Source organism: Thalia democratica, chromosome 4, assembly GCF_965202585.1.
Source record: "Thalia democratica chromosome 4, ktThaDemo2.hap1.1, whole genome shotgun sequence".
NCBI lineage: Eukaryota > Metazoa > Chordata > Thaliacea > Salpida > Salpidae > Thalia > Thalia democratica.
In genome coordinates this window covers 45,490,197-45,516,627 of record NC_139168.1, presented here as the reverse complement: position 1 = coordinate 45,516,627, position 26,431 = coordinate 45,490,197, and the positions used below count along the sequence as shown (strand labels likewise).

At 24.8% G+C, this 26,431-nt stretch overlaps 2 protein-coding genes across 3 annotated transcripts; both read right to left on the bottom strand.

The window, feature by feature from the left end:
- Window positions 1-1,705: 1,705 nt before the first annotated feature.
- On the bottom strand, window positions 1,706-18,967 carry LOC145833724 (TBC1 domain family member 5-like). 2 transcript variants are annotated; one of them, XM_082940880.1, is made up of 15 exons: window positions 18,752-18,967; window positions 16,225-16,383; window positions 15,961-16,028; window positions 14,210-14,401; window positions 13,813-13,863; window positions 13,364-13,487; window positions 12,785-12,924; window positions 11,844-11,986; window positions 4,932-5,038; window positions 4,324-4,487; window positions 4,100-4,185; window positions 3,854-3,945; window positions 3,452-3,577; window positions 3,097-3,255; window positions 1,706-2,078 (listed from the first exon to the last, which is right to left on the bottom strand). In XM_082940880.1, exons 1-15 carry the CDS (start codon window positions 18,959-18,961, stop codon window positions 1,968-1,970), a joined length of 1,932 nt encoding a protein of 643 aa, XP_082797006.1. In that variant the 5' UTR covers window positions 18,962-18,967; the 3' UTR covers window positions 1,706-1,967. The 2 variants fall into 2 exon arrangements, with proteins under 2 accessions (XP_082797006.1, XP_082797007.1); XM_082940881.1 differs by having other exon boundaries at window positions 3,097-3,252.
- Window positions 18,968-19,468: 501 nt separating this feature from the next.
- LOC145833727 (2Fe-2S ferredoxin-like) lies at window positions 19,469-25,176 on the bottom strand. The gene is made up of 3 exons (XM_082940882.1): window positions 24,884-25,176; window positions 20,242-20,429; window positions 19,469-19,706 (listed from the first exon to the last, which is right to left on the bottom strand). The coding sequence occupies exons 1-3, from the start codon at window positions 25,145-25,147 to the stop codon at window positions 19,598-19,600; spliced, it is 561 nt and encodes a 186-aa protein (XP_082797008.1). The 5' UTR covers window positions 25,148-25,176; the 3' UTR covers window positions 19,469-19,597.
- Between the last annotated feature and the right edge of the window lie 1,255 nt (window positions 25,177-26,431).

Here is a 26,431-nt window from a genome sequence, read left to right as displayed (position 1 = left end):
AACTATTTATAAAAAAGTCTTAATAAAAATTTACTTAAGTTCTTTAATTTTTTTTTTAATTTACGAAAGTTTTTTTTAGCACGCTGTATTGTTGTTTAAGCTTTCAAATTTCAATCACCAAGCAAAAAAATGTAACTTCTATGGATTTTCACATATTTTTCTATTTTTTCTAGGGATTTTTCAGAGTATTGCAAATTTATAGGGAAATGGGTACCCTGGAAATAGTTAACATTTATTTTAGGTAAGTAAATTTAATAAATTGTAAATGTGATTGTTTGCAGGAAAATTTTATTTGCTAGATCATGAGCTGCAGTTAATTATAAAACGTTAGTTGATAGTTCTACAGTTTTTTTTTTCTTATGATAAAAATAGCATACGATACACAATGAAAGTGATACTTTTAATGTGTCTGTCTACATTGTTCAATTCGATAAATCGAAGTTATATATTTAGTAATCGTTTGTTACATTATCTGTTTGCATATAGAATAGAAGCTAAAAAAAAATGAATTTATTCTTACTAATGATGATTATCTATAAAAACTCAGAATCGTACACCTAAAAACTGTTTTCATCTATTTTAGTAAAGCAATTTTATTCAAAATAAATACTAACCCAGGTGGAAAATTTTGAAACTTATATAAACAATATCAACCAATAAAGTTCAATCTAACTATTAAAACAATCTATAAAAACAGTTCATATATATTTTAATGTTATAAAGTTTTGAATTTAAGTTATAAAATAACTAGTCATTACTAAAAATTACTTTTAAATGTTTTAAGTTATTTTATGTATTTGATTGATAATGTAAAACACTAAAGAACTTATATTTAAAGTTGGATTTTTAAAACTAGGACAAAAATAAAATTTAAGTAAACTAAATTTTAATTAAATGTTAAATATGACTTTACGCTTATTTACAGATATGTACAAAACACATTCAATTTATCAAGCAAGGATTTACTATACAATGAGTATAAAAATTATATAGTTTATTTATACTTAAAAGTAGATAATTTAGGAAAATAAACCAGTATAACTTTTCAAGTATAAGTGCTAAAAATAAAGCATATTTTGTATATATAAGAGTCAGGAATGTGCTTAAAGTGTCAGTACAAAATATAAATAATATATTGCATTAAAAAAATTGATAGCTTAGACATAATTGAAAAATATGTAAAAAAAAACGTAAAGAAATGTTAAATAGTTTGAATAATCACCGCATTCATACAAAGTAATTAAAGTTTTATAAATCTAAGACAGTAAATTTATTTTTTTTTAGTAGACTTAAAAAAACTTAAAGATTTATACTTTACGCAGAATTCGGTAAAAAAATCAAAAAATTAAATATACTTGAATAGATAAAAAAAATTGTACATAATAAATGCATTGTATATATTTGTTATTTGGTACTTAATTTGTGCTTTAATCAAATTTTGCTTGAAAAAAAATATATTAGAAATACAGAAAACTAATAGATTACAGCTCTAAAAAATATTTTTTAATTATTTCGCAAAAAAAAGTATAAGTACTTTAATATCAACAATTTAAAATCTAACAATAACAAACATTTAAACGAATGTATCAAAATTTCGATTTATATAAAAATAATCTAGACATTTTACACTCTAAGTTTAATTTTATATCATTAAAATATTAATTATGTAAAAATTAAAACTTATTATAACAAAAGGCACTAAATTACTGATAAATATGAGTTTAATAACTTAGGTAGGCGTAAATTTTTGTAAATAACAAACTAAATTTTATTGGTATATAAATATTAAAAAATAAAAAGCAATAACTTGCTTAAAATAGTAACTTAAATAAAGCAATAAGTTAAAAATTAACTGATTATTTAAGCGCATAAAAAATTTACAAAATATTATGTTTAACTTATATTTTGTATATCTTATAGTTTACTAGTAGTTCGTTGCTTTAAATGGTTCTCAAATATTATATTATTTAGAGATTATTTAACTGTTGAGTTAAGTCTTCAATACTTGGACTTTTTGGCAAATTTTGGCTGCGAACAAATTCTTCAACCGTTAAATTTCCTCTCAAAACATCACGAATCTAAAGTTAAACTTCTATTTTTGTTTTATCCAAGACAAAATAAGTTTTTAGTAAATATTTTGAAAATATCTAAAAAATAATTAGGTTTGGTTTTATACGCGTTAGCTTCAATGGAACTATTAAACTAGTTTTTTATAATATCAATAAAAAATTTGGACAAAATTTTGGAGTTCTTATAGCGTAATATCATTAGTCTTTTTGGTATAAATAGGGTTGCCAAAGGTTTGTTGAAAAAAATTTCAATTATTTTAAATTTATTCCAGGGTTTGAAAGTATGTACAAGTGTTTTTGCTTATTTTAGTATAAAATAAATTTTAAGGTTTAAACTATCTAAAAAAGTATAAAACATGGTATAGACACTTTAAATGTGCTATATAATAAATAAAACGGTAAAAGGTAGAAAAAAAATGTTTGTGATTTTTTGTATCTAATAAATTTTTATCATTTTACATGTAAAAATTGTTTAAAGTTCCAGGTTTTTTAGTGATTTTTGTTCAAAATTCCAGGTTTATTACTAAAATTTTCTAATTTCGGGTTAATCCAGGTTTTCAGGCCTAAATTGTCAAATTCCAGGTTTTCCCAGATTTTTTGGCAATATAATACATTTAAAAGGATACGAAAATACAATACCTACAAAATGAGTAAATAATTATTTAGAGTTAATTTTCAAAATCCGAATGAAATTTAAGAGTTAAATCTTTAACTAAAATTTATCTTAAGGATTAAAAACTATAAAAAAAACTTGTTTTTTATGATAGATCTTTTGGTTTTCATTTCTTACAATTTTTTCTGATTTGTTACTTAAATAAACTATAATATAATTTTTAGAGTATCAAAACGTTTTATTTTGATCGGAAAAACAACAAAATAAAACCTTATACAAAATAAACTGCTTTAGTTTGTTAAATATTATTGAAAAACATAACAAATTTACTTGCAAAACAAAAACAGCTAACTACTATAAATTGTATATAACTTATTTTCTTTAGTAATATTCAACTTTATTTTAAGTACACACTTGTTTAAGAGATGCTAGTGACATTAAAATTTCTCCACTCAAATTCATTGTTGTAGTTTCAAAATCGTCATCACTAGTAATCACAGGTGAAGAACTTTCATTTATTATAACATCGTCACTAACTTTACTTGTAGAGGAAGTAAGTTTGGTTAAATTCTTCTATAAATATTTACTAGTAAGTGTACATTTAATGTTATATATCTAACCATTATAATGCTTCAGTAAGAATTTTTTAAAAGATTAAAATATACTTTGGATTAATAACTTCTCTTGAAAATAAATTTAACAACACAATTAGAAAAAAATAAATATTTTTGCAAGTTAAAAAAAAGCTATAATTTTTTTTTATACAAACTTGTATTGATTTTATGCTATCATCTATTTGATCACTACAAAACTTGCATGTCAGTTGTAAATTCATAATTTTTTTTTCTATATCTTTTTCAGTTTTTGTTGTTGAAAATGAATTTTGGTCGAACATCTACCAGAATAGTAAACTCTTAATTAAAAATGTTCAGTTGGCTAAGTTACAAGTCTTTAAATTTAGACCAACTTTAAAAAAAGTCCCCCCGTGAACTTGTACTCATTTTATTCGTGAAACTAAAAACAAAAAAGGGACAGCTTATTCATCCTCAAAAAAAAAAATTGCTTCAAAACTTTCTATAACTAATAAATACAAAATTGATATTAACTTATTTACAAAAATATTTAAATTTTTCACAATATTTATTACTAGTATCACAACAGCTCAACTAACGTTTGACAAATTTTTCATAACGTTTATTTTATTAAAACTCGGTGTTCTATTTTTTATTGGCTCATTGGTATTTCCATTATTGTTTGACTGTACTGAATGTTTAATTAATTTTATTATTAAGAACTTTAAGACAAAAACAAAATCCTAATTTTAAAACTTAACTTGTAGAAATGCACTATATATAAATTCTAATTAGTAACCTGTTACGGTAATTAATTCAATTCGTTAAACATAAAAATAAATAACCTTGAACAAAACTTTGAAATTCATTTTTTGTTGATCCGTTGAGGGATAAGTTTGAGGTAGTTGATTGCATAAAAGACTTCATATTACTATAACATAACAAGAATTATTTGAGAATAATAATGTTTTTTAAAAATAAAAATTGTATATGTTTTAAATAAATAAAACAAAAAAAAATCAAGTCTTGATGAAACTTGTTTAGTTATAGGAGAAAGTCTACAACATACCTTTTGAAAGAAGAAATAAGTTTTTTATCAATGGCTAAATTTGGTAAAAAGCTACTCTTGTTTTTAGACTCAATACTGGTGTTATAAGATTGTTGATCCACAAAGCTATCATCTGAATGTGATTGCTCGAACTTGGTCAACAATGTCACAGGCTTCATGTGAGACTACACAGTGTGATAAAAACTTTAAGGTAAACAAATTTTACAATTACAAGTATTAATAATATTTCTTTAAATTATTCAAAAGCATTAGCTGTGCATTTAATTATAGTTTCAAATTGTATTTTACAAACATAACGTTTATTCCTTCTCAAAGTTTATAGCTTACGCAAAGCTGATGAAGAGGTTTCTAGAACAACTAAGGAATTATTTTTTGTGAAATACTATTGTAGCAATGTTTTGGCAAAAACGTTTGAATACTAACTAACTCATAAAGTTTTATTAATATAAAAGGTTGCTTTATTATTCTTAAATTTGTTCGTTCTGGTTATTTGAAAACTATCAGAAGTAAAAACTATTCGTTTTCAAATAAATAAGATTAATTTAAGAATTTTTTTCTTTTCAACAAAGTTATAAGTTTGGTTACTTTTAAAAAAAACCTATACAAACCGTTGGATTTCTGAAATGAAGAGCAAGCTGTACTAGTTTATGAATGTCAATATAATTAGGATACTTCATTAAAATCTTCATAACTTCGCAGTACTCTGGTTGCAAAACTGTCAATAGGTTGTTAATTATTAAAATTAAACATTTTAGAAGAACAAAAATTAACAATTGTTTCAGAAAACTAGTGATGTACCGGACCCGGACTTTTTTTCAAACTAGGATCCGGCAGGACCCGGACTTTTTTTCAAATTAGAATCCGGCCAGAACCGGACCCGGATATTTTTTTCAAACTAAAATCCGGCCGGATCCGGAACCGGATTCTTAATACTCTAAGTTATTAGTAATGTAAGTAGTATAAAAACTACTATCAGGGTTCGTGCGCGAAATTTTTTTCATTTAACCTGACTGAGACCAATTTATCCTGACAATTTTTCAAAGTAAGGAAAATCCCCTTTAGAAGTCAATTTAGGTATTAGGGGTCTTGACTAGTACTATAATAGTTACTGACTTCAACCAGCTTTATCTCAAAAATATTTTGAGCTATGAAAATAAGCAAAAAGCAACTCATAGCTTAGTTACAACTCAATAAAATAAGACTAAATTGTGAAAAAGGTGATTGACCTCATCCCCCTATGCCCTTAACGTAACAAATTCAGTGATAAGTTTTAAAATAATTGTTATATCTAATCTATTGCTAGTTTAAAAACTTAATATTACTAAACGCAGTTGTTCAATTTAATTAAGCACTAAGTAAAAACATTATAACCAGAAGATTTATAATAAAACGACGTGCATTGTCGTGGTTTATTAAAATTTAAAATGAAACGCTTACATGAGTATTAAAATAAGTAAAAAATGTTTATTATAGTATTTTGAGTAATACTTAAAATTGATACATAATTATAAATCCTAAACTCTAAATAAATACAGTGATTGTTGATGTCATATCAGTTTTAAAAAGCTTACACTTAAATAAAAAACCTTTAATATTTGTTCTTGTAAAGAAAAATGAGTTGTACCTAAAATGTGTACTCCCACAAAACTTAGTACTTATATCTTAAAGCTAAGTTTTAGTGTTGTGATAATCTCTAATAACTTTAAACAAACAGTAAAATATATGAATAAACTGCTAAGAGTTTTAATTTAAAAAGTATTTAGTATAATGCCTTTAAATTAGAAATTAAAACAGTTCAACCAACTACGCTCTGAAAACATAGCTGATGTAAACAAATTCAAACAAACAGCTAAGTAGTTGAACTAAACTGTAATGTTTAAACTTTTATGAATTTTTATAATTATGACGTTTATAATCTACTCAAAAAAAAATAATGAAGATTCTTAAATTATTCTAGAGATTCAACAAAAGGTTTCAAGCATTTATTTTTACAAATACTGACTGATTTTGTCTTTAATCACTAAATCTTTTTTTTAATAAATTCACATCTCAATTTGGTCTTAAAAAGATTTCTCAATCTTTTTAATCAAAAATTTACAAGCATTTGAACTGAGAAAAACTGAGATTCTCAAATTTTTAAATAAAAAAACTGATTTAGCCTGACGTTTTTCAACTTCTTTCAAAAAAACTGATTTAGCCTGACTTAGCCTGACGCGCACGAACCCTGTACTATGTACAATAATGCAATTTTATATAACTAACTACTAACTAAGTATAATTGTGTGAAGTTTATCTTTTATGGGTTATATATAACTATATACTTTTGAATTTTGAAAAATTATAGTTTAAAAAAAGTTTAGACTAAAAGTATTAATGTGCTACTAAAACAATTAAATAATAAGAAAGTTTATGACATGTTATTAAAGTCTAGTTAAGATTAACAGTTGAAAATAGTAGCTGGTATGTTTGCTAATTTTCTAAACAATATTTACATTTAAATTTTATTAAAATTGAAATAACAAAGGAAAAACTTGAAATTGAAAGAACAGTAAAAAAAAACTTCAAGTTGAAAGAAAAATAAAAAACACTAAAATAGCCTTTTTGCTAAACTTATAAACTTTCCATGATTTTTGGCAACCAGAAAATCACATAATTTTAGCTAATATCAGGGTTGCCACTCTTTGATTCAAAAAAACTAACCTGAGTGATTATAAACTTTCCTGAATCAGAATGAGGTTTTGGAAAACCAAAAAAATAATTACTTTAAGCTAATAATCAGTAGAACAGCTAGCCACAAGGTTGAAAATTTTAAGTAATGTTTACAATTAAGGCTATAGGAGGGTTAAATACTTTTTTTACAAGTTGATCTTATTTAATATAATACTATCTTAGCTACCAGACGCTTTTTATAGCTTTACAAAATTCAAAGTAGTTTTTGAGATATAAGCGGTCAAAGCCGGAGAGTTCTATAGGGACCTAATGAAAGGCGCAAGCTAAAAACGCGGAAATATCCATTTCACTAAAAATCTATTTCCTCCTAAGTTTTTTAAGCAGGATATCTCAAATTTTCAAAAGTTAATTTTCCACAGTTTAAAAGCTTTTGAGTGTTGGAATTTAAAATAATTTAAATTTACAAATTTAAGGTCTAAAATTCAAAAAAAACACCTTTTTTTTGAAAAAAGGAGACTTTTTCTCAAAACAAAAAAAATCCTACACTCAAATGACTTAAAATTTAGTAAAGAGAAAACTGTGAAAATTTGAATAAGATTGCTTAAAAACTGTAGGAGATACATTTTCAATTAAATGTTTTTCATCGCCTTTTTAGTTTGCACCTTCTATAAGGAAGCTATTGAGCTGGCCGGCTTTGACCCCTTGTATCTCGAAAACTACTTTGAATTTTGTTAAGCTGTAAAAAGTATCTAATAGCTAAGATTAAAATCTATCAAATAAGATCAACTTGTAAAAATCAAGGTGGACCCCTCTATAGCCTTACCAATCTAAAATCAATTAAAATCAAGTTCTTGAACAAAACTAACTAGAAAATCACAAAATATTGAAAACTCGATCATCTCAAACTCATTCAAAATCTAATAGAAAACTAGCCTGAGTTTTTTAAAAAATCTTAAAACTAGCCTGAGTTTTTATAAAAAACTAAACTAGCCTGAGGCAGCCTTAGATTTTCAAAAATTCCCAAAAATTTTCAAACTAGCAGGGTTGCCACTGTTTAAGTCAAAAAAAAACTAGCTAGAGTGAGTATAAACTAGTCTGAGTCTAAAATTACTTTAATCTAATAATCAGTAGAACAGCTAACCATAAGGTTGACAGTTTGGTAGTAAAGTTTTTAATTTTACAACATAGTTAAAGAGTTGCATTTCTAAATGTTTGTTTCATAGTTTAAATGTAAACAAATGTAAATTAGTCACGTGTACAAAATGAGCAAATCACGGTAGGTGTTTAATTTCTGAACGTATTTTCTGACGAAAATGACTCTTTTTAATTAACACAGGGTTAGTTTTAGAAAAAATACTTTTCTGTATGGTATTTTTTACTAAATAGATCCGAATCGGCCGGATCTTTGTTAGGATCCGGCCGGACCCGGACTTTTTTTTCAAATTAGAATCCGGCCGGAACCGGATCCGGACTTTTTTTTTAAATTAGAATCCGGCCGGATCCGGATATCAGACAAAAATGGCAATATCCGGCCGGATCCGGACCCGCATAGTGAGTCCGGTACATCACTACAAAAAATTAATCAGGTAATGTTATGTAAAACATTTATTATATACAGTAACCTCTCGCTTATTTACGCACATTGTGTCCACAGAAAAACTGCGTAAAGATACGAGAAATAGTAAAGATACGAGAGGTACCGAATACACTTACTATAATGGCTATTTTTTGATATTGCTTCTAGTTAAAAGCAGACTGGGGACTTTCTCACTTTTTAAAAATTTGTTTAATTTATTTATAAATATGAAAACAAAAGATAAAACTATACATATATTAAAAAAAAGGATTTAAATTTATATAAAATAATAATACTTTTAGAAATTTTTTACTAATTTTAATAATAAGTAGATTTTATCTTTATTTATCTGTGATTTATTTGATACTTAACATTTATATTTATTAAGTATCACTGCTACTTTTTGCTAGGAAGTTTCATAAGATTTCTTTTTTAGATGTTTGTTCATATATAGGGGAAGAGTGCTGTATTATTGGTTTGTGTTTTATACTTTTATTACTCAACACAGTCATATTTCTTTCAGAATTTTAATTTAAACTCTTATTGTTTACAAAATTTCTGATATACTGAAGTGAAAGTAAATGTTTATCAGTTAGCCAAGGAACATAAGTTTACAAAGTCTAAAGATATAGTGAAGTGAGTTAGCATTTAAAAATATATTTTACATTAAAGATATAAAATAAACCTAATTTGTGCAATATTAAAAAATATTAACTTTTTTTTGAATTTTTAGAATTCTAAAACACGTAAGTAAACGAGAGTGCGTAACGTCACGAGTGCGTAAAGATGCGAGAAGTTACTGTAGTTTAAAATTGCTAAATTTGCATTGCTACTTAAATATCAACACTTAAACTAAAATAGAATAATGAATGTATTTCATTCGTTATAATTTTTATTTTGTTTCAAAACCCTTCGTTTTTTATAAGTTAAGCTTAATTTTTCAATGAAATAAAATTACAATCAAGTTTTATATTATACCTTAAGTAAGTTCACATTGTAGTACTAAAGTAGAGGTTGGTAAGCTACGGCCCAACAAGCAGAAATATCTTTTGTTAAGCTTGAAATTAATCTGTGCAAAACACATAAAACTAGATAGTAAGTATTTTCAATATGTGCTCTTAAGATTAATAAGATTGTCAGTACTTAAGTATTGTTTATTAAATGGTCATTTCATTAACACTTTAGTTAATTAGTATATTTATACAAAAATACGCGGCAAGCGAATATTTTTAATAATTCTGGCCAGCAAAAGAGTTTTTCAGGTCAATCTTGCCTTGATTGTTGTTACTAAACTCAATTTTAGACTAACTATGCTTAAATTTAGTATTACTTTGGCGATTTTTTTAAAGAAGCTTTTGTATTTCGACTGTAGCTCTAAATATATACTCATAGGTGTATATGAACCTAATACATATATACGCAGCTTTTATCTATTGTACGTTATAATCGTTTCATACACCATAAAGGTTCATATCTTATGGACAGCAAAACTCTGCTACTAAAGTCGAATAAATTACTTGCATACAAAAACTGTTTATTTTTATAAAAGTTATACTATATTTTTAGATTGGTGACTAGGGTTTTAAACTTGCGTTGCGTAGATTGGGTTGTGTGAAATGTTTAGTTGCTATTCAAAAAATAATAAAGCATCGAAAAGAAGTAAAACTTTCTTTTCCAATATTCAAAATCATTAGATAAAAATTAAATATAACTTCGCCAGTTTTAAAAAAGCAATACCAATACTAAAGACAACAGCATCTATTATTTTAAAATAATGAAACTGCTCTTTTTTGTATGGACAACTAGCTATACATTTCGTCAGCATTTAATGATCCTTATTATGTATATCATTTGATATATGATAATGCGAACATTTTTTACAAATCCTTTTTAATACAGTTTTACAAGAATAGTCGTTAGCTACTACGGTTTAAGGCCATAGGGGGGGGGGGTAGACCATGTTTTTTACAAGTTGATCTTATTTTATAGAGTTTTTACTAAGCTTCAAGATGCTTTTTACCGTTTTTAAAAATTCGAATTAGTTTTTGAGATATGACCGGCCAAAGTTGGGCCGCATAACAGGTTCCTTATGGGGAAGGAAAACTAAAACGGCGAAAAAAGACTAATGCATTCAAAATCTATCTCCTCCTTCATTTTTTAAGCAATCTTCTTCAAACTTTCACAGTCTATTCTTTATACAATAACAAAAAAACGTTATTTGTGACTTTAAAAAATTTCAAGTAAAAATACCTTTTTTTTGTAATTTTATGACAAAAATTAAAAAAAAAAGTGAATTTTCATCAAAAAAATTTTTTTTTTACAAAAAAAAGGTATTTTTACTTGAAATTTTTTAAAGTCACAAATAACGTTTTTTTGTTATTGTATAAAGAATAGACTGTGAAAGTTTGAAGAAGATTGCTTAAAAAATGAAGGAGGAGATAGATTTTGAATGCATTAGTCTTTTTTCGCCGTTTTAGTTTTCCTTCCCCATAAGGAACCTGTTATGCGGCCCGACTTTGGCCGGTCATATCTCAAAAACTAATTCGTATTTTTAAAAACGTTAAAAAGCATCTTGAAGCTTAGTAAAAACTCTATAAAATAAGATCAACTTGTAAAAAACATGGTCTACCCCCCCCTATGGCCTTAACTTTTAAAATAGAATAGAGTTAACAAGTTTTCTCCAGCCTTCAAAGTTTATAGCAGGGTTTCCTAAACTAGTCGCCTAAATTGCTCTATTTCCACTTAAAATTAAAAGATGACATCCGGTTCAAATATTTTCTTAGCTAAATATTTCAAATGCAACTCTGTCATGTAAAGTTTATTTAAAGCAAAATTTGTAGCATAAACTCTTTTTTGTGTAGAAAAATAACTAAAAAATTAAATAAAATATTTTTTCTATCAAAAAATTGTTTAAACTCTAACTTCAAGTTTTTGTAAGTATATTTTAAAAGCTTTTCATATACTAAAAGACTTTATGTTGTCATAAGTATTAGGATTGTTTATTTTATTATAATATTACTACTAAACTATTTTAAGACAACTGTATAAGGTATTGTTACATTTAAAAAAACAACTAAAAGTAAGTTAGTTGGTGTTTTTATTTTCTACTCACAAAACTTGTGACTTTTGTTTATTTTATTTGAAAAAAATGGGGATTCAATGGTTGAGCATGGAAATCGCTGATACAATACATTTTTACTGGTAATTTAAAAAATAAATCTAATCCATATAAAATATTTTAATCTTATCTTTAGATTAAAAATATAAAACTAACGTTTGTGTCTTATATTGACCAACATAGCGACAAAAATGTAATCAACAAGCAGAAGATCTTTACTATCGACAAACAATGCATCCCATAAAACGAGAAGATCTTGTAAAACAAATTCACGACCAAACAGTAACCGAATCCACCGTCTTTTATTAATATCATGTTGAGAATTATTAAAAGATATCGAATTGTATAACTACTTTTCTAACTGTTACATATATTACGAAACTTATTTATTCATTAATTACTGTAATATAATATATTTTTCTAAAAATAACAAATATTTCACTTAGGCTGCTAAAATATTTTTAATTTTTTAAAAACAAGACTATATCAACATAATTTTAATTGTTATTAAAATAATACATGTTTGTTTACTTTTTAAATTAGCATAAGTTAGTCTGTGAAAGTTAAAACCCTATATGAATTAGTTTAAACATTGTACTGGTAAAAAATTCCACACCACTTTAATAATATAACTTTGTTGCTAATACTTATTATTTTTAAATAATAATGGTGAGTTATTATATTTTTACTATTAAATTTCTATTATCATTAAATTACTAAGTCAATAAAAAAAAGTTATATTTGGAAAAAAAATATAAACCAACTTAATCGAAATCAAACAATGTAACAAGTTTTAACATCAAAAATCAGGTGTAAATTATGTTTAAATGATTGCCATAAAAAGTGTTGTGCGTAGTGTTATAATATTATTAGGATGTATTCAATAGTCAAACAAAAAATAAGAATTTTACGTTTAAAATCAGTTAGTACAAAATAAATAAAACATTATAAAAAACGTAAATTCATTATTACAAGACTAAAAAAACTATCTATTTTAGCTTTATCTTGTTATACAACACCTATGACTTTCAAAAAAAAATCTAGTTGTTTAAAACTTTGTTAAAAACATAAATTAAGTGATGATTAACAAAACGTACAATCCATAGACTTGAGGTATTATTTGTAGTTTTTCGAAATGTAAGTATAACTCGTTATCAAATTGTTTCAACAATGTATTATGTATGTAGTCCAATTTCTTTGTTATAACTAACGGTGGTGTTTTTGTTTGAATTGAATCCTGTCAAAAAAACCTTAACTTTCAAATCTTAAAATGTTTTATATAAACTATTTCGAAAAAAGTATTAAAGTATTTCATACTCATTAAAAAAAAAATATATATGCTGAACTACCTTACATAAGTAGCAGTAGTTCTCAAAATATATGAAAAAACACACTAAAAAAAGTTGCAAGCATGTATATTTGTACAAAAAAATATTATTTTACATTTTTTTTAGATTATTTTTTAATTATTGTAAAAAACTAATAAAATAATACAAGTTAACAGTGATTAATATGTAAAGTATTAGTATATTATTTAATATTCTGTTTAGCGCAAACGTTTACATTTACACGCTTTAAAAAACTAACTTATAGTTCTAATAAGAAGTTAAAAATGCAAAAAAAAACTTAGGAAACTTTAAGCAAAATTCCAAATACTTATATAAACTAATACTTACCTCAGTGCCTTCACCAAGCGTTTTATTACATATGGATGTAGTATCATTAGTTTCCAAATTTACATCTTCATTTTTAAAAGCAAACCATCTATGAGTTGATTCCATCAGTTTCACTAACATCGTACTTTAACAATTAAAAAAAATATATCATACTAAACTTAGAAGTAGATGATTAAGTTTTATTATGAAATACTTTACCAGACAAGAAAACATCAATTCTTAAAAATGTTGCAGTTTAAAAAAGATAAGTTATTATGGTTTATTAGCATACTTAATTACTCAGTTTTACACCGTCTTAGAGTAATGATAAAACCTATAAAAAATATTATATCATTACATAAAAAGATTTGAAAATTATTAAAGTTTGAAACTATTGCATAATGTATTAAATGTGTTGTCGTTTTAAAAAACTTTGCAACATATACTACTAGGACTGAAAAGAAACTTACTAAGCATCGTGCTCTATGTACTGAGAGTCTAGAACTATTGAAAATATTTCTCTGTGAAAATGTTTATAGTAAGTATTAATAAAGTCTAAATAATAATAAATTATTATTTATGATGTTTTAAAAGTTAAAAATTAACATTTACATCAGCAACTTTTTTCAACAGAAGCAATTTAATACTAATTACTTTTAATCTTGATCAAAATATAAACGATAGTACTATGTAAGCTAAGTACATCTTCAAATCGTACTTGTGCTAAAAGATACTAAGTTTTGTAATTTTTTTATACACTTATTTCTATCACAAAAATTTCTATTTGATTAACAAAATACTTTTTTAATGCAAAAATAAATTTAACATTAGGTACTGATGAAACTAATAAAATATAAAAAATCTAACGGAAGATCTCCAAGTTCTTTTGCATGCTGAAAAGCTTGTAAGTCACAATGAAGTACGAAAAGTAAAGGAGCAACAAGCTCGTGAATACCCTGTTTGTAGCTTATTTGGGGGTATTCACAAGCGTATGTGAACAATATAGAACACAACATATGACGAACGTTGTTCTTATGGAAGTAATCTATCTCCGGACAGCTATAAAAAATACGTGTAGAAGTTATAACATTTGGGACTGATTACTATCATAAATTCTACCTTTAATTGCTGTTTAGGTTTTACAATACAATTTTATATTAACTAGGTTTATAGCATTTAAGTTAGTATTTTTCATACTACAACAGTAATGTAAAGTGAAGTTTTAAAATGTGTTACCCTGTAGATTAAAACAAATAAGTGTTATTTTTAAAGAAGAATGAACCTTTGGAATGTTTAAATTAATTGTTTTAACTAAAACAGCATCTTATTAAAAAAAACAAAATGTTTCTCAGGGTTACCTCTCTTTTTATCAAAAAAAAAGTCTTAGTGAACGAAAAACCAGCCAGAGTTTGTCAAAATACCTTATAAAAATTGTTGCACCTCTATAATAATTCACTTTTATCTTAGGTCTATGTGTAATATATATATATATAAATATATTTTAACTGCCTATAGCACATTGTAAAACATCTTTAAATTTACATTTTGTTTTTTAACATTATAAACAAGCTGATTTTTATTATAGCACGGTTTGTACGCAAAATTTTGCAAGTTTAGACTGACATGTTTCCTAATCTTTGTTGGTTGGCTCCAAGTTGGGCTAATAACCAGATGAAACGACATAACTTATTAGATTAGTTCTAACTACGTATCCTATTAATAATAAAACTTTTTAGCACACTTTTTATGTTTCAATTTCAAATAATTTAATTAATTAGATAAAGGGCCCGAAAAATATCATTAAATTTTTAGCTTTTTGGATTTTAACTCTTATTTAAGTGCTGCAGGCATATTTAACATTTTATTTTCAGAGTGCTAGCTCAATTATTCTTAAATTTCATAGTTAACTTTTATTACAGCAGCACTTTTATTTTATACTAACTCTATAACATTGACGTCGTACACTAATGCATTCAAGAACTTCTTGCAAAATCAGAAAAGTACACTTCTGGTAAGGATATTACAATATCTACTTAAATCAAAAAAATCTAAAATATATTTTAGAAGTTCATAAATTTTCAAGGATTTGTACTGATAAGTACTGACATTTTGCCAATATTTCATAATTTTAGTTTTTAGAATTTAGGCTACAAAAAACAAATGCTTTTTTGAAAAGAAATTCACAACTTATAACTTACTCAAAAAAATATAGATTCCCTTTTTTTTATGCATTTGAATTGACAAAAAAAAAAGAAATTTGTTAGCATTTGAACTAATAAAAACTGACGCTTTGAAATTTTTTTTTCAAAGTGATTTAGCCTGATTTAGTCTGACGCGTATGAACCCTGTTGTAGACTGTTTATGGCAACTCTGGTATTGCTATAAAATATAAACTTTAAAAGGTAAGAATTTTAGAAAGCTCTAACAACATTTCTTAGAAAAATAAAGTTTCAGTGAAATAAATTCAGTGATTTTTTCAAGTTTTCTAAGACTAGACCTCGAAAAATTACTTCGCCTTTCTTATAAGGTAAATTATATATTTTATTCAACTTTTTTTAAGCATGTAAAATGATATAATATTTGTTGTTATGTTTAATAACAATTTATTTTAAACTTACGTTCTATTAACATCTCTCTCAATCATTGCCTTTATATCATTACTCTTGAAATATCTTGACCAATTACTCTGTTGTAAAGTAAAAAATTTATAAAAACTTTAACCTTTTGTCATAAACTAGTATAAAGAAAAAATAAAAACATTTTAAACTTGTATAACTGAAAAGCTTTTAATCAACTAGAGAAAAAAAAATATTTGCCTGAAAAATGTTTAGTGACCAATTTTAACTGATTTTTTGTTACATGCAGTATATAACAAATCAAACTTGTTCGTTCAAAGATAAAGGATTATCAAACTGAACATTGCTTTGTTCGTTAGATGGATTAAACATGTGCTTTTTTTTAGCTATGTTGTATACTTCACGAGATTTTTTCAACGTACTTTCCCAATCTTCTGTAGACGCAGGTAAACACTCCAAAAATAACTGCAAATTTTACTTTGCTTTACTTTGTATATATCACAATATTACAATAAATTCAGAGTTAGGTTTTTGATATAGCTTTTATTTTTGTTTTCTAAATTGTAAGTATTAATGACAAAAAATCGTTACTTTTCATTCAAATATAAGTAGAAACATTGTTTGCTTTGGCTATTAAAATGTGTAAAATTGTATTATTAGAACTATTCTATCGGTGGATAAAATTATTCTAAAAGTAACTTTGTATATGTTTTGTCTGTTTTTAAAAATACTAGTCTTTAGTTCCTGAAAATAAATTAATTTTATGATAACTTACGTTAAGATCTTTAAAAGTCTGATTTATTTTTTGATTTAGATAAGTATTAAAAACTAAATATCAACTTTCAAGACCTACTTATAGCTTCAATAAATATTATGCTGTTTAAAAAAACATATAAATAAAAACTATGTACAGTAACCTCCTAACTAGGTACGCACTTTTTAGCCGAAACATGCTGTGTTCAAATTGCAACTTATTTTTTACTTTGAAACTAAAAAACAAATCTAAAATTAAGATTACAAAAGTATTATATTACAAATAAAACAAAACTATATTTATTCTTTCAAAAATTTATTTTGCAAACTAAGTTTCGGTCAAAGACCTCGTCAGTGCTTAAATAAATCTTATTCAAATAGAATCTCCTCCAGCAGTTGAGATCTCTCTATTTGTTTTCTTAAAACCAAAACATATAATAAAACAAAACTAAATAAATAAGAAAACAAGTTAAGAACTAACAAATTTTATATCACATCCAATATTTTAAACAAACATATTACAGTTTATTTATCTAAATAAAACTAGGAACAGTGCAGTTTAAATTTGCATACCTTTCTAATTTAATGTTCATACAATTGAAAAAAAAATGATTACACAACTGATTAAAATATAATCAAAGTTATAACAAATATTTATTTATCTAAAATTAGTAATTAATTATATTAACTATTTAAATTTTAAAGGTACATGAAAATACAAGATAAACTAAAAAAAGCGTTGTGGGTTGAGTATAAATATGCATACATAAATTAATAAACATATAAATACATAAACTAATTAAATACTCAAGACTTATCACATACTTTTAACAAATTTGTTTAGTTTTTATTCTTAAAGTTTTTTATTCTTTGGGAATTTTTCTTTAGTAGCTTTTGTTAACTTTAGTGGCTGTTAATATGTTTCTATTAGGCTTAATGGTAACTTCCTATGTACGTACCGCCCGTTGGGTACGCACTTTTGCGCTGTGCTCAAAATGCGTACCTAGTTGGCAGGTTACTGTGTATACAAAATAGTAACTATTGCTTTTCAAAAACACTTATTGCATAAGCCAGGGATCAGCAAACTTTATTTAAAAGATAATTTTTCGCCCTAATTTTTGAATCAAAAAATAGCAAACAAAAAACTTGTTCTTTTTTTGACCTGCCAACCACTGGTCTAAACACAAAAGCTATTTCCTAAATATATGAGTTTTTTTGGCAATTAAGATTTATTTATCATTAAATTATATTGCAAATTAAAAATGCTTCAGTTCAAGTATGCAAAACAATTATTTTTTAACTTTTTGCAATCTAAAATATCATCTTACCTCTTAAGATTCATTTAATTCATTTTTCCTTCGTATATAAAACAAGTTAATTTTTTGAGTGTATATGTATTATAATCAAAACTTGCTAAAAAAAATTCTGTAAAAGTAAAAAAACTTTAAAATACCTTTAATAAAAGGGGTAGGCTGCAGTAGTAAGGTTTTGGAAACTTTTCTTTCACATTATTATGCAAATGAGGTAAAGAAATAATACAGCAGTAAATTAATAATTTCAAAACAACTATCCCTAACAAATTTTTAGCAAAATTTTTAATCTATACCCTTACCCATCTTACCCAAACATAAAACAAATAATCAAAAAGGAAAAAAAATCATTAAAAAAATAAGTAAAATTTAAGTCAATTTGAAGCATCTAGAATTTACAGTTGACAAGTAATAAATTACTTTTGGATTTAAATTGGCCTACAAGTCTAAAAACACTTATTATGCTCTGCCTTAAGCTATCTTTGACAAGTAACAACTTTTTTTTATCTTTAAACGGAACTAAATGATAAACTTTATGTTTAACTATTAGAATGCTAAAATCTTGAGTTTAGTAATCGATATCAATGCATCAAAAAAAAATTTGAATGGAGTATTTAAGTCAAAACTCATTTGTATTTTCAGCACAAGTCACTTTTGCAAGGTTTTAACTTCTGAATTTGTCATTGCTTATCATAGTTCAATTGAAGAAAAATTATGAAGTTTGTTTTTGTATTTATGAAAATATTGAAATCTTGTTGCATCAAACATACCTGCCAGCATGTAGAACGAAAATGACAGTTTCTTAACTTTCCGTTCATTGCAGCTTCTTTTAACGTAGGTGAAATACCATTTGTTAAGTTCCTGTTTTCAAAGTAATTAATCCACTGCTGAATGTAAGAACTTTGAGCCGAAGTAGGAGCTTGGCAGTTTTTTTCTGCAACCAGTTCAACTGATTGACTTGATCGAAGGGGGTCCTCCATTTTATACAAGTTTAGTATTAAATTCAAACTTTTTAAATAAAATAGTTCTAAATTAAAATTTACTTTGAAAAAATAAATAATAAAAATATTTAAATATTAAAAACCAGAAAAAACTTGAAAACTTTTTAGTTGTGATGTACAAGTTTCTAATAAAATCAATCAGCTTAAACGTGAAAAACTTACTGAAACTAATTACAAACGGATAAAATATTTTTTTTTTCAATTTCCCAAATTCTTTACTTTTCTTAATGTCTTTTAACAACTAACATTGTATTTATACAGATATATAAACTAAACCTATTATCAGTACAAAAGGTACAAGTTTTATTAGACAATAATTATTATTTCACATAATTTAATCAAAATAAAATATTTAAGTAATTTTTTTCATGCAAATACTAACAACAATTTCAATCGATATAAATTCTTACCTAATAAAATTTAACAAAAAATATTGTAACAATACCATTAAACATTATTAGTAAATTTATATTATTATAATTTATATAACGATAGCTTTCATAGAAAACTCCAGCAGGTTCTATATTAAAAATTATAACAATGTCTAATAAAAAAAAACTATAAATGTCCTATAATATCAATAGCTCCACAATTTATCTAATTTTGTACTCATTTTTAATGGTGCGAAGGTTTATGTCCATCAACATAAAAATTTCTTGTAGCAGATGGAAGTCTAATAATGAGTCCTTCCAAATCTTTAGTGAGAACAATCTGACATGACAACCTATGGATTAAAAATATTGGATAAAATTTATACCAAAAAACAATTGTTTAATAACTAACATATAAAAAAATTTATGTATAAAACAAAAGTTTTTTATAATAAATATCAAAAGCTAAAAGTTGAAAATATCAAGTAGATTGTAATTATCATTTATTTTATGCTAAATAATTTTGACATTTAGCTTCGGTAAAAAAATGTTCTAGTTTTGACAATTAAAAAAAAGACTAATTAATATTTACCCACTAGTTTTCCTGCTCAATTATAATACTATTGTAAGAACAGGTCAAATTTTCAACTTTAGCAATCTTTGGTCAATTTTCTTTCCAAATATTTTAAATCATAGTTTTCTTATAATAACTTATTACTTTAAACTTAATTACTAATATTTGGAAGAATAAGAAATAACTAAGATTTTTCATGCTTTATAAAGTATATTTATGTATTATATAAAATATATTGATAACAACTTTAAATTTAGTTATGCTATAACTGCAACTACTTCAACAGCATTTTGTAAGAGAAATTAAGCTTAAACCTAGAGTTTTCTTTCAGAAAAGGAGCTAAATCAAGCATATCTTCTTCTTCCTCTTCAGCTTCTTCTAATTGATCAAAGAAGCCACCTTCCACATACACATGACAGGTGCAGCAAGCCAGTGATGCTTCACAAGCACCCTCTATATCAATATCATGCTGCTGTGCAACATACATTGCATTGTCACCTACCTGTTGTCAAAAAGTAAATTATCAATTACAAAAATATTACATACTTTTAGCTTATTTTAAGAGAAACAAATAAAGTTCTCAACTTGTATCCATAGAGACTATATGAATTTATTAACTGAAATTTTTTTTCTATAAATATGTCTCACAATATTTGTGCATACAATATTATAAGTAATACAGTATGAAAATTATTTACTTTTTAAAAATATTAAATTTTGGTCAAAATTCAAGTTGTGCTTCCTCACTTATCCGGCCTGTTTTAGGCAAGAAGTACATTTATTTGATACAGCTAATATCAATGTTTTACTTATAAATGCACCTCTAATTTGATTTCAATATTTAAGCAAGCAGTTTATAGTACAGTAACCTCTCGGATCTTTACGCACTCGTGACGTTACGCACTCTCGTTTAGTGACGCATTTCAGAATTCTATAAAATTCAAAAAATAAAAATTTTAATTTTTTAAAATATTGTACAAATTAGGTTTAATGTATATTTTTAAATTAAAACATGTTTTTGAATGCTAACACACCTCTCTATATCTTTAGACTTTGTAAATTTATGTTCCTTGAATAATTGATAAACATTTAGTTATACCTAAGTATATCAGAAATTTTGTTAACAATACGATATTAAATCAAAATTCTGAAATAAACTTGACTGTGTTTAATAATGAAAGTATAATGAAATAATGAGAGTTTAAAACACAAAGAAATAATACAGCAGTCTTGCCCTATATATTAATAAACACCATTTTATAATTGTAAAGAAATGCTTAATTATAAATTTAGTTTGCTAAGTAGAATAGAATATAAATGTCACATATAAATAAAGATAAAGATATTTTCTACTTATTATTAAAATACTAAAATTATTTCTACTCGTATTACTATTTTATAGAAATTAAATCCTTTTTTTTAATATATGTATAGTTTTATCTGTTGTTTTCATAATTATTAATAAAGTAAACAAATAGTTAAAAGTCGGAAAGTGCCCAGTCTGCTTTTAACTAGAAGCAATATTAAAAAACAACCATTATAGTGAGTTCATTTGGTACCTCTCGTTTCTTTACGATCTCTCATATCTTTACGCACTTTTTCTGTGGACACAATGTGCGTAAATAAGCGAGAGGTTACTGTAATGTGAAAGTTATTAAAAAAATTAAATTTGATGTTATAATTCATATATTTTGCGCTATACAAATTTAAGAACATTAAACTGAGGGCTACTATAAACATGAAATTTTTGATTGCGGTGAAACTAGGTTCTATTTAAAAATGATGCCAGGACATAACATCTTAGCATCAGTACATGAAAATACAAAGTAGGCTGCATGAAACAAAAAACCAAAAACCACACCAGAAAGTTTTTCATGGTATACTCACAATTCCTACCCTTTTTTTAATTTTTTCACTGTAACCCCTAGCCCTTACTCCTTAGTTTTACAGTTTTCGGATTTGATCCGTTAGGAATTGTGCGTGGGTTAGAGCTGATCAGTTTTTATAATTAACAACGTATTAATTCTAAGAGTTTTATGATAAAAAACATAAAATTTATGTCAAGCAAACCTCAATTCTTTTTTTTCTCAGAAAAAGTTCCAATATAAATTACTTCTTTTACAATGTAATTTGGTTTTCTTAAATTAATTTTAAACTTTACGAAGTTTTGTCTATTTTTTATCTGTTTCCATTCTTTGGTTTGTCAAATAAAGAATAAATCAAATTAACAGATAATTTAGCACTAAATTTATTATATGCAATTTATAATATTGCAGAGGTAGGTTTAAAAAAAAAAAAACAATATTTTTTTCTTATCTGGTCATAGGCTAATCAGGTCTTATTTACAAAAAATAATCGTGCCTAACATGGCCGGATAAGCAAGGAATCACTGTACTTGATTACTGCTATATGGGCTACTAGTTTTATCAAAAAATTAGTGCTAAAATAGTATTATAATTTTAAAAGAAATAAAAAGTTATATTTAAAAATGTAATCCCTATTTTAATTTACATTATGCTTGACTTTGTTAACTTTCATATTTGTTGAAAATTACACTGATATACTTAGAAATATTACTACACTCATACAAGTCAAGTATTCTAGCTTTTTTACATATTTACTTTAGGTGAACAACAATTCAAAATATAAAATCTTAAACTTTATATTTTTGAGTAATTTTGAACTATACCCCTTGACTGATTTTCAGGTTTTTTACAAGCAAGTTATTTTTAGTTAGAGCTTCTGGTATATTTTTGTTTTTTTATTTTTAAAAATAATTTTTGATATAAGACAGAAAATATTTTAATACCAATATATGGCTACTTTAGGCAGCTATGAGAAATCTTATTAAATTTTACCATAACTATCTTTGCAATCTTACTTTCTAATACACTTTTTTAGATATAGCTCATTAATTACCTACAAATTCACAAAAACTTTGTTTTTGACATGATACCTACTACCCCTCATAAAACATTAAGATAACTAACCATCTGGTAATACTTTTTTTCAGAACTAATATGTTTTTGTAAAAGTATTATGTACACTAACCTCTTTTTTAATGTGCTATGTGTTTTATGATTTATATGTGTTTGTTGTTTTGGTTCAAATAGGTATGAAATAGCATGTAAGAAGAATGTTTCAAAACTGATTTGCTTAGTAGTAGTTTCATGGAATAAAACAATAATGCTACTTATATTTTGTAATACTCAAGAAATAAAATAATTATTAGAGACCTATTGAAAATAAAGATTAGTTAATCTTTGATATCTCTTCAAAATTTACTTCATTTATTTACAAACATAACTTTATGTTAAGTCTCAGAAATATTTTTTTTAATTAAATTCAATTTTTTTAATTATAGTTAGATATGTTGTATCATATTTTCATAATTACTATTTTCAAAAAATTTAAACAGTAATAGGTTTTATAAGATATAAGTAGAGTAGTTTATGGTAAAATACACCACATCTTACTAAATACAGTATTTTAAAGATTATAGACAACTATTTTTATTATCATTATTATTAAATTATATTAGATTTTCTTTTGATAAAGTTTAACTTGTTTTAATGTGCTTTTAAATTAAATGTAACACTCTAAAAAATTTAACTTGAATAAAACAAAACAAACATTATGTCTAATGACAATAAGAATGGTATATAAAGCAAGAAAAATAACACAAAATGTTATAGAATTTATAAAAATTAAATTTTATAAGATATTGAACAAAAGACCATTTACCATATTACCATTTAATATGGAAAATAACCAAGCTGCAACAAAGCAACGTTTTTGATTTTTCATCAATGAACTTATGTGTAGAAATTTTGTATGCTAAATAATAAAAAAACATAATAAAGCTTCTTTAATTATATAATTAGCATTTAATATTTTTAGTATTAAGTATATCTAACAAGTTTCACTAAATTTATTATATTTTCATATAGACTGATTAGAAAAACTAAATTTATTACTACTTATACTGGACTTGCTAATCTTTGAACTAAAAATCCAGCTTGAGTTATTAAAAATTAGCCTGATTTACTCTAAACTAGACTATATCTGCCAAGTATATTAAAAACCTTATTTTTCCTTAGACTTTTACTAATACAACAGGGTCTTTTAGAAAAAACTATCCTAGAAGACCTAAACTGTTTTGAATCAACCTGAATTTTTTTAAATCCTTAAGATAGTTTTTTAGTTATTTAAAACTAATAAAAATCAAGTTCATCTAATTTGGTTATAACATGAAAAGACATTAAAATTAAATCTACTAAATTTCACAAAAAAAATATTTTTTAAATGTTCAAAAACCATACAAATATCTTGAGTATTTTATAAAATAAGAAACTATCCTGAGTCAACCTAAATTCAAAACAAGATTCAAAATATCCTGATTTTTCCTAAGTTATCCTGAGTATCCTGAGGTAGTGGCAACCATGATATATATCTAAGTTTATAGAGAACAATTCAATTCAGAAAATAACACAAAAACATAGTAACACTTTTTTTATTACCCCTGCTAATGTTATTGACATTAATTTTATTTTCATCAGTCAAATAAAAAATAATTGTATTACTTAAGCAGAGCTAAACTCAAATTGAATTTTTTTTCCTAACGAAGTAAACTAAGAATAAAGAATTACCCACAAATAATTAGAATACTATGTTTCTACAAAAAAAATATCAATTATTGACAAATGAAAAATCTCAACCTCATCAAAGCTTATCAATAATCACAAGCTTGAACTTTTGAAAAAATCGTTAAATTAGTCTTAGTTTTCGAAAAATCATCAAACTAGTCTGACTCAAATTGAATTTTTCAAAATTTTTTAACTAGTTAGAGGGTGTGGCAATCCTCTTATATACTAGTATACTTTTGATGGTTTTAAACTAAACAGAATTTCTAAATAACATTCTTAAAATCTAGCTCAAATAATTAGAACAACTTACCCTTCCTGCAATTTCATGTTCTAAGCCATTTCGATCAATTACTTTAAAATTAACTTTTGGTGCTCCTGGTTTTCCAATTGCTCCCCCATGATGTCTACTTTGTTCAAATAAGGCTAGGCTATTGTTTTTTGGTTGAACTTTAACCAAATTTTTACTAAGAATAGTGTTTTTAAATGACATATTTCCAAACTTGTTGCTGATTGAAATACTCATATTTCTTACTAAACTTTGATTTAAACATTGTTTGTACAAACTAGACAGCATTTTGAATTGAAAGAAAGAAAATATATTAAAAGTCTGAAAAATATTTCATTAATATTGGGTTTAAGCAACATTATTATTTTTAATATTTGTTTTAAAACATATATACATATTCAGTACAAATTACTTTCCTTAAAAACCTTAATATCTGTTAAAAAAATACATGATGAATAGTGTAAACTTTTAACAAAACAATACAACATAGTATTATAAAATAAAACATATAACAGAGGCAACTTTTTTTTTTCTTAGTATTACTTTGATTATTCAATAAACTATTTTGATTGATCATTTAAACTTTCAGTATAATTTTTATGATTATTAGAGATTACTTTTTTTGGTCTATTTACTAGTTGTAAAAAGTCTTACAATTCACTATATGAATATAAAACAAAAAATATCACAGAAAAATCATACTAAACATGAATTGTACCACTTTTAATATAACTAATCAAACTAATAATTTTATAATGAATTGTAATAACACTTGGTCTAAAATTAAAACCATAGTAGTTTCAAGGCATTATTATAATAAAATTAGCATAGCAATACAGCTTACAATAGTTATAAAGCTTTAATTATGAAATATACATCATTTTAAATAAAATAATAAATTATAATCAACTTTAGTGATATAGCCGTTTTAAAAATAGATTTAAAAACGAAATCACTAAAATATATCTATTTTTTAGTTTTTGAGGTATATACTTTAAATTTTCAGGAAATACTTTATGAATAGACTTTGAAATTTTTAGTTTAATTTTTGTTTAATTTTAAAATAGTATATTAAAAAATTTAAATAGAGAAACTTTATAAAAAGGAAAAAAAAATTTTTTTTAGAAATCACTTGTAGTAAAATTATTTTACTATAAGTAATATACTTTCTATAAAAATTTGAATAAAATTGATTAAAAAAAAATATTCTGAAAGATTTAGTTTTGACACTAGTTTAATCTTTGTTTAAAAATCTCTTTACGAATGACTTTAAGCACTTATCACAGTGGGCCAGCAAATGGAAAATTTGAAATTTTTTTTGAGAATATTTGGCTAGAAATAGAATTCTGGTAAAATCTAAAGATTTTCACAAATTTTACAATTTTATCTACAGATATCTAGAGATTTTTTTTGAAAAAAGCAGAGATTGTTTTGAAAAAAGCATTGTATTAAAATCATGTGTGCTTCAAATTGTGAATAAAGCATTATATATTTTTAAATAGTTCAGAGCTAATCAATAAACGGGAAATTAAAATTACACATGATTAAACTTGTGTGCTTGACTTTTGCATA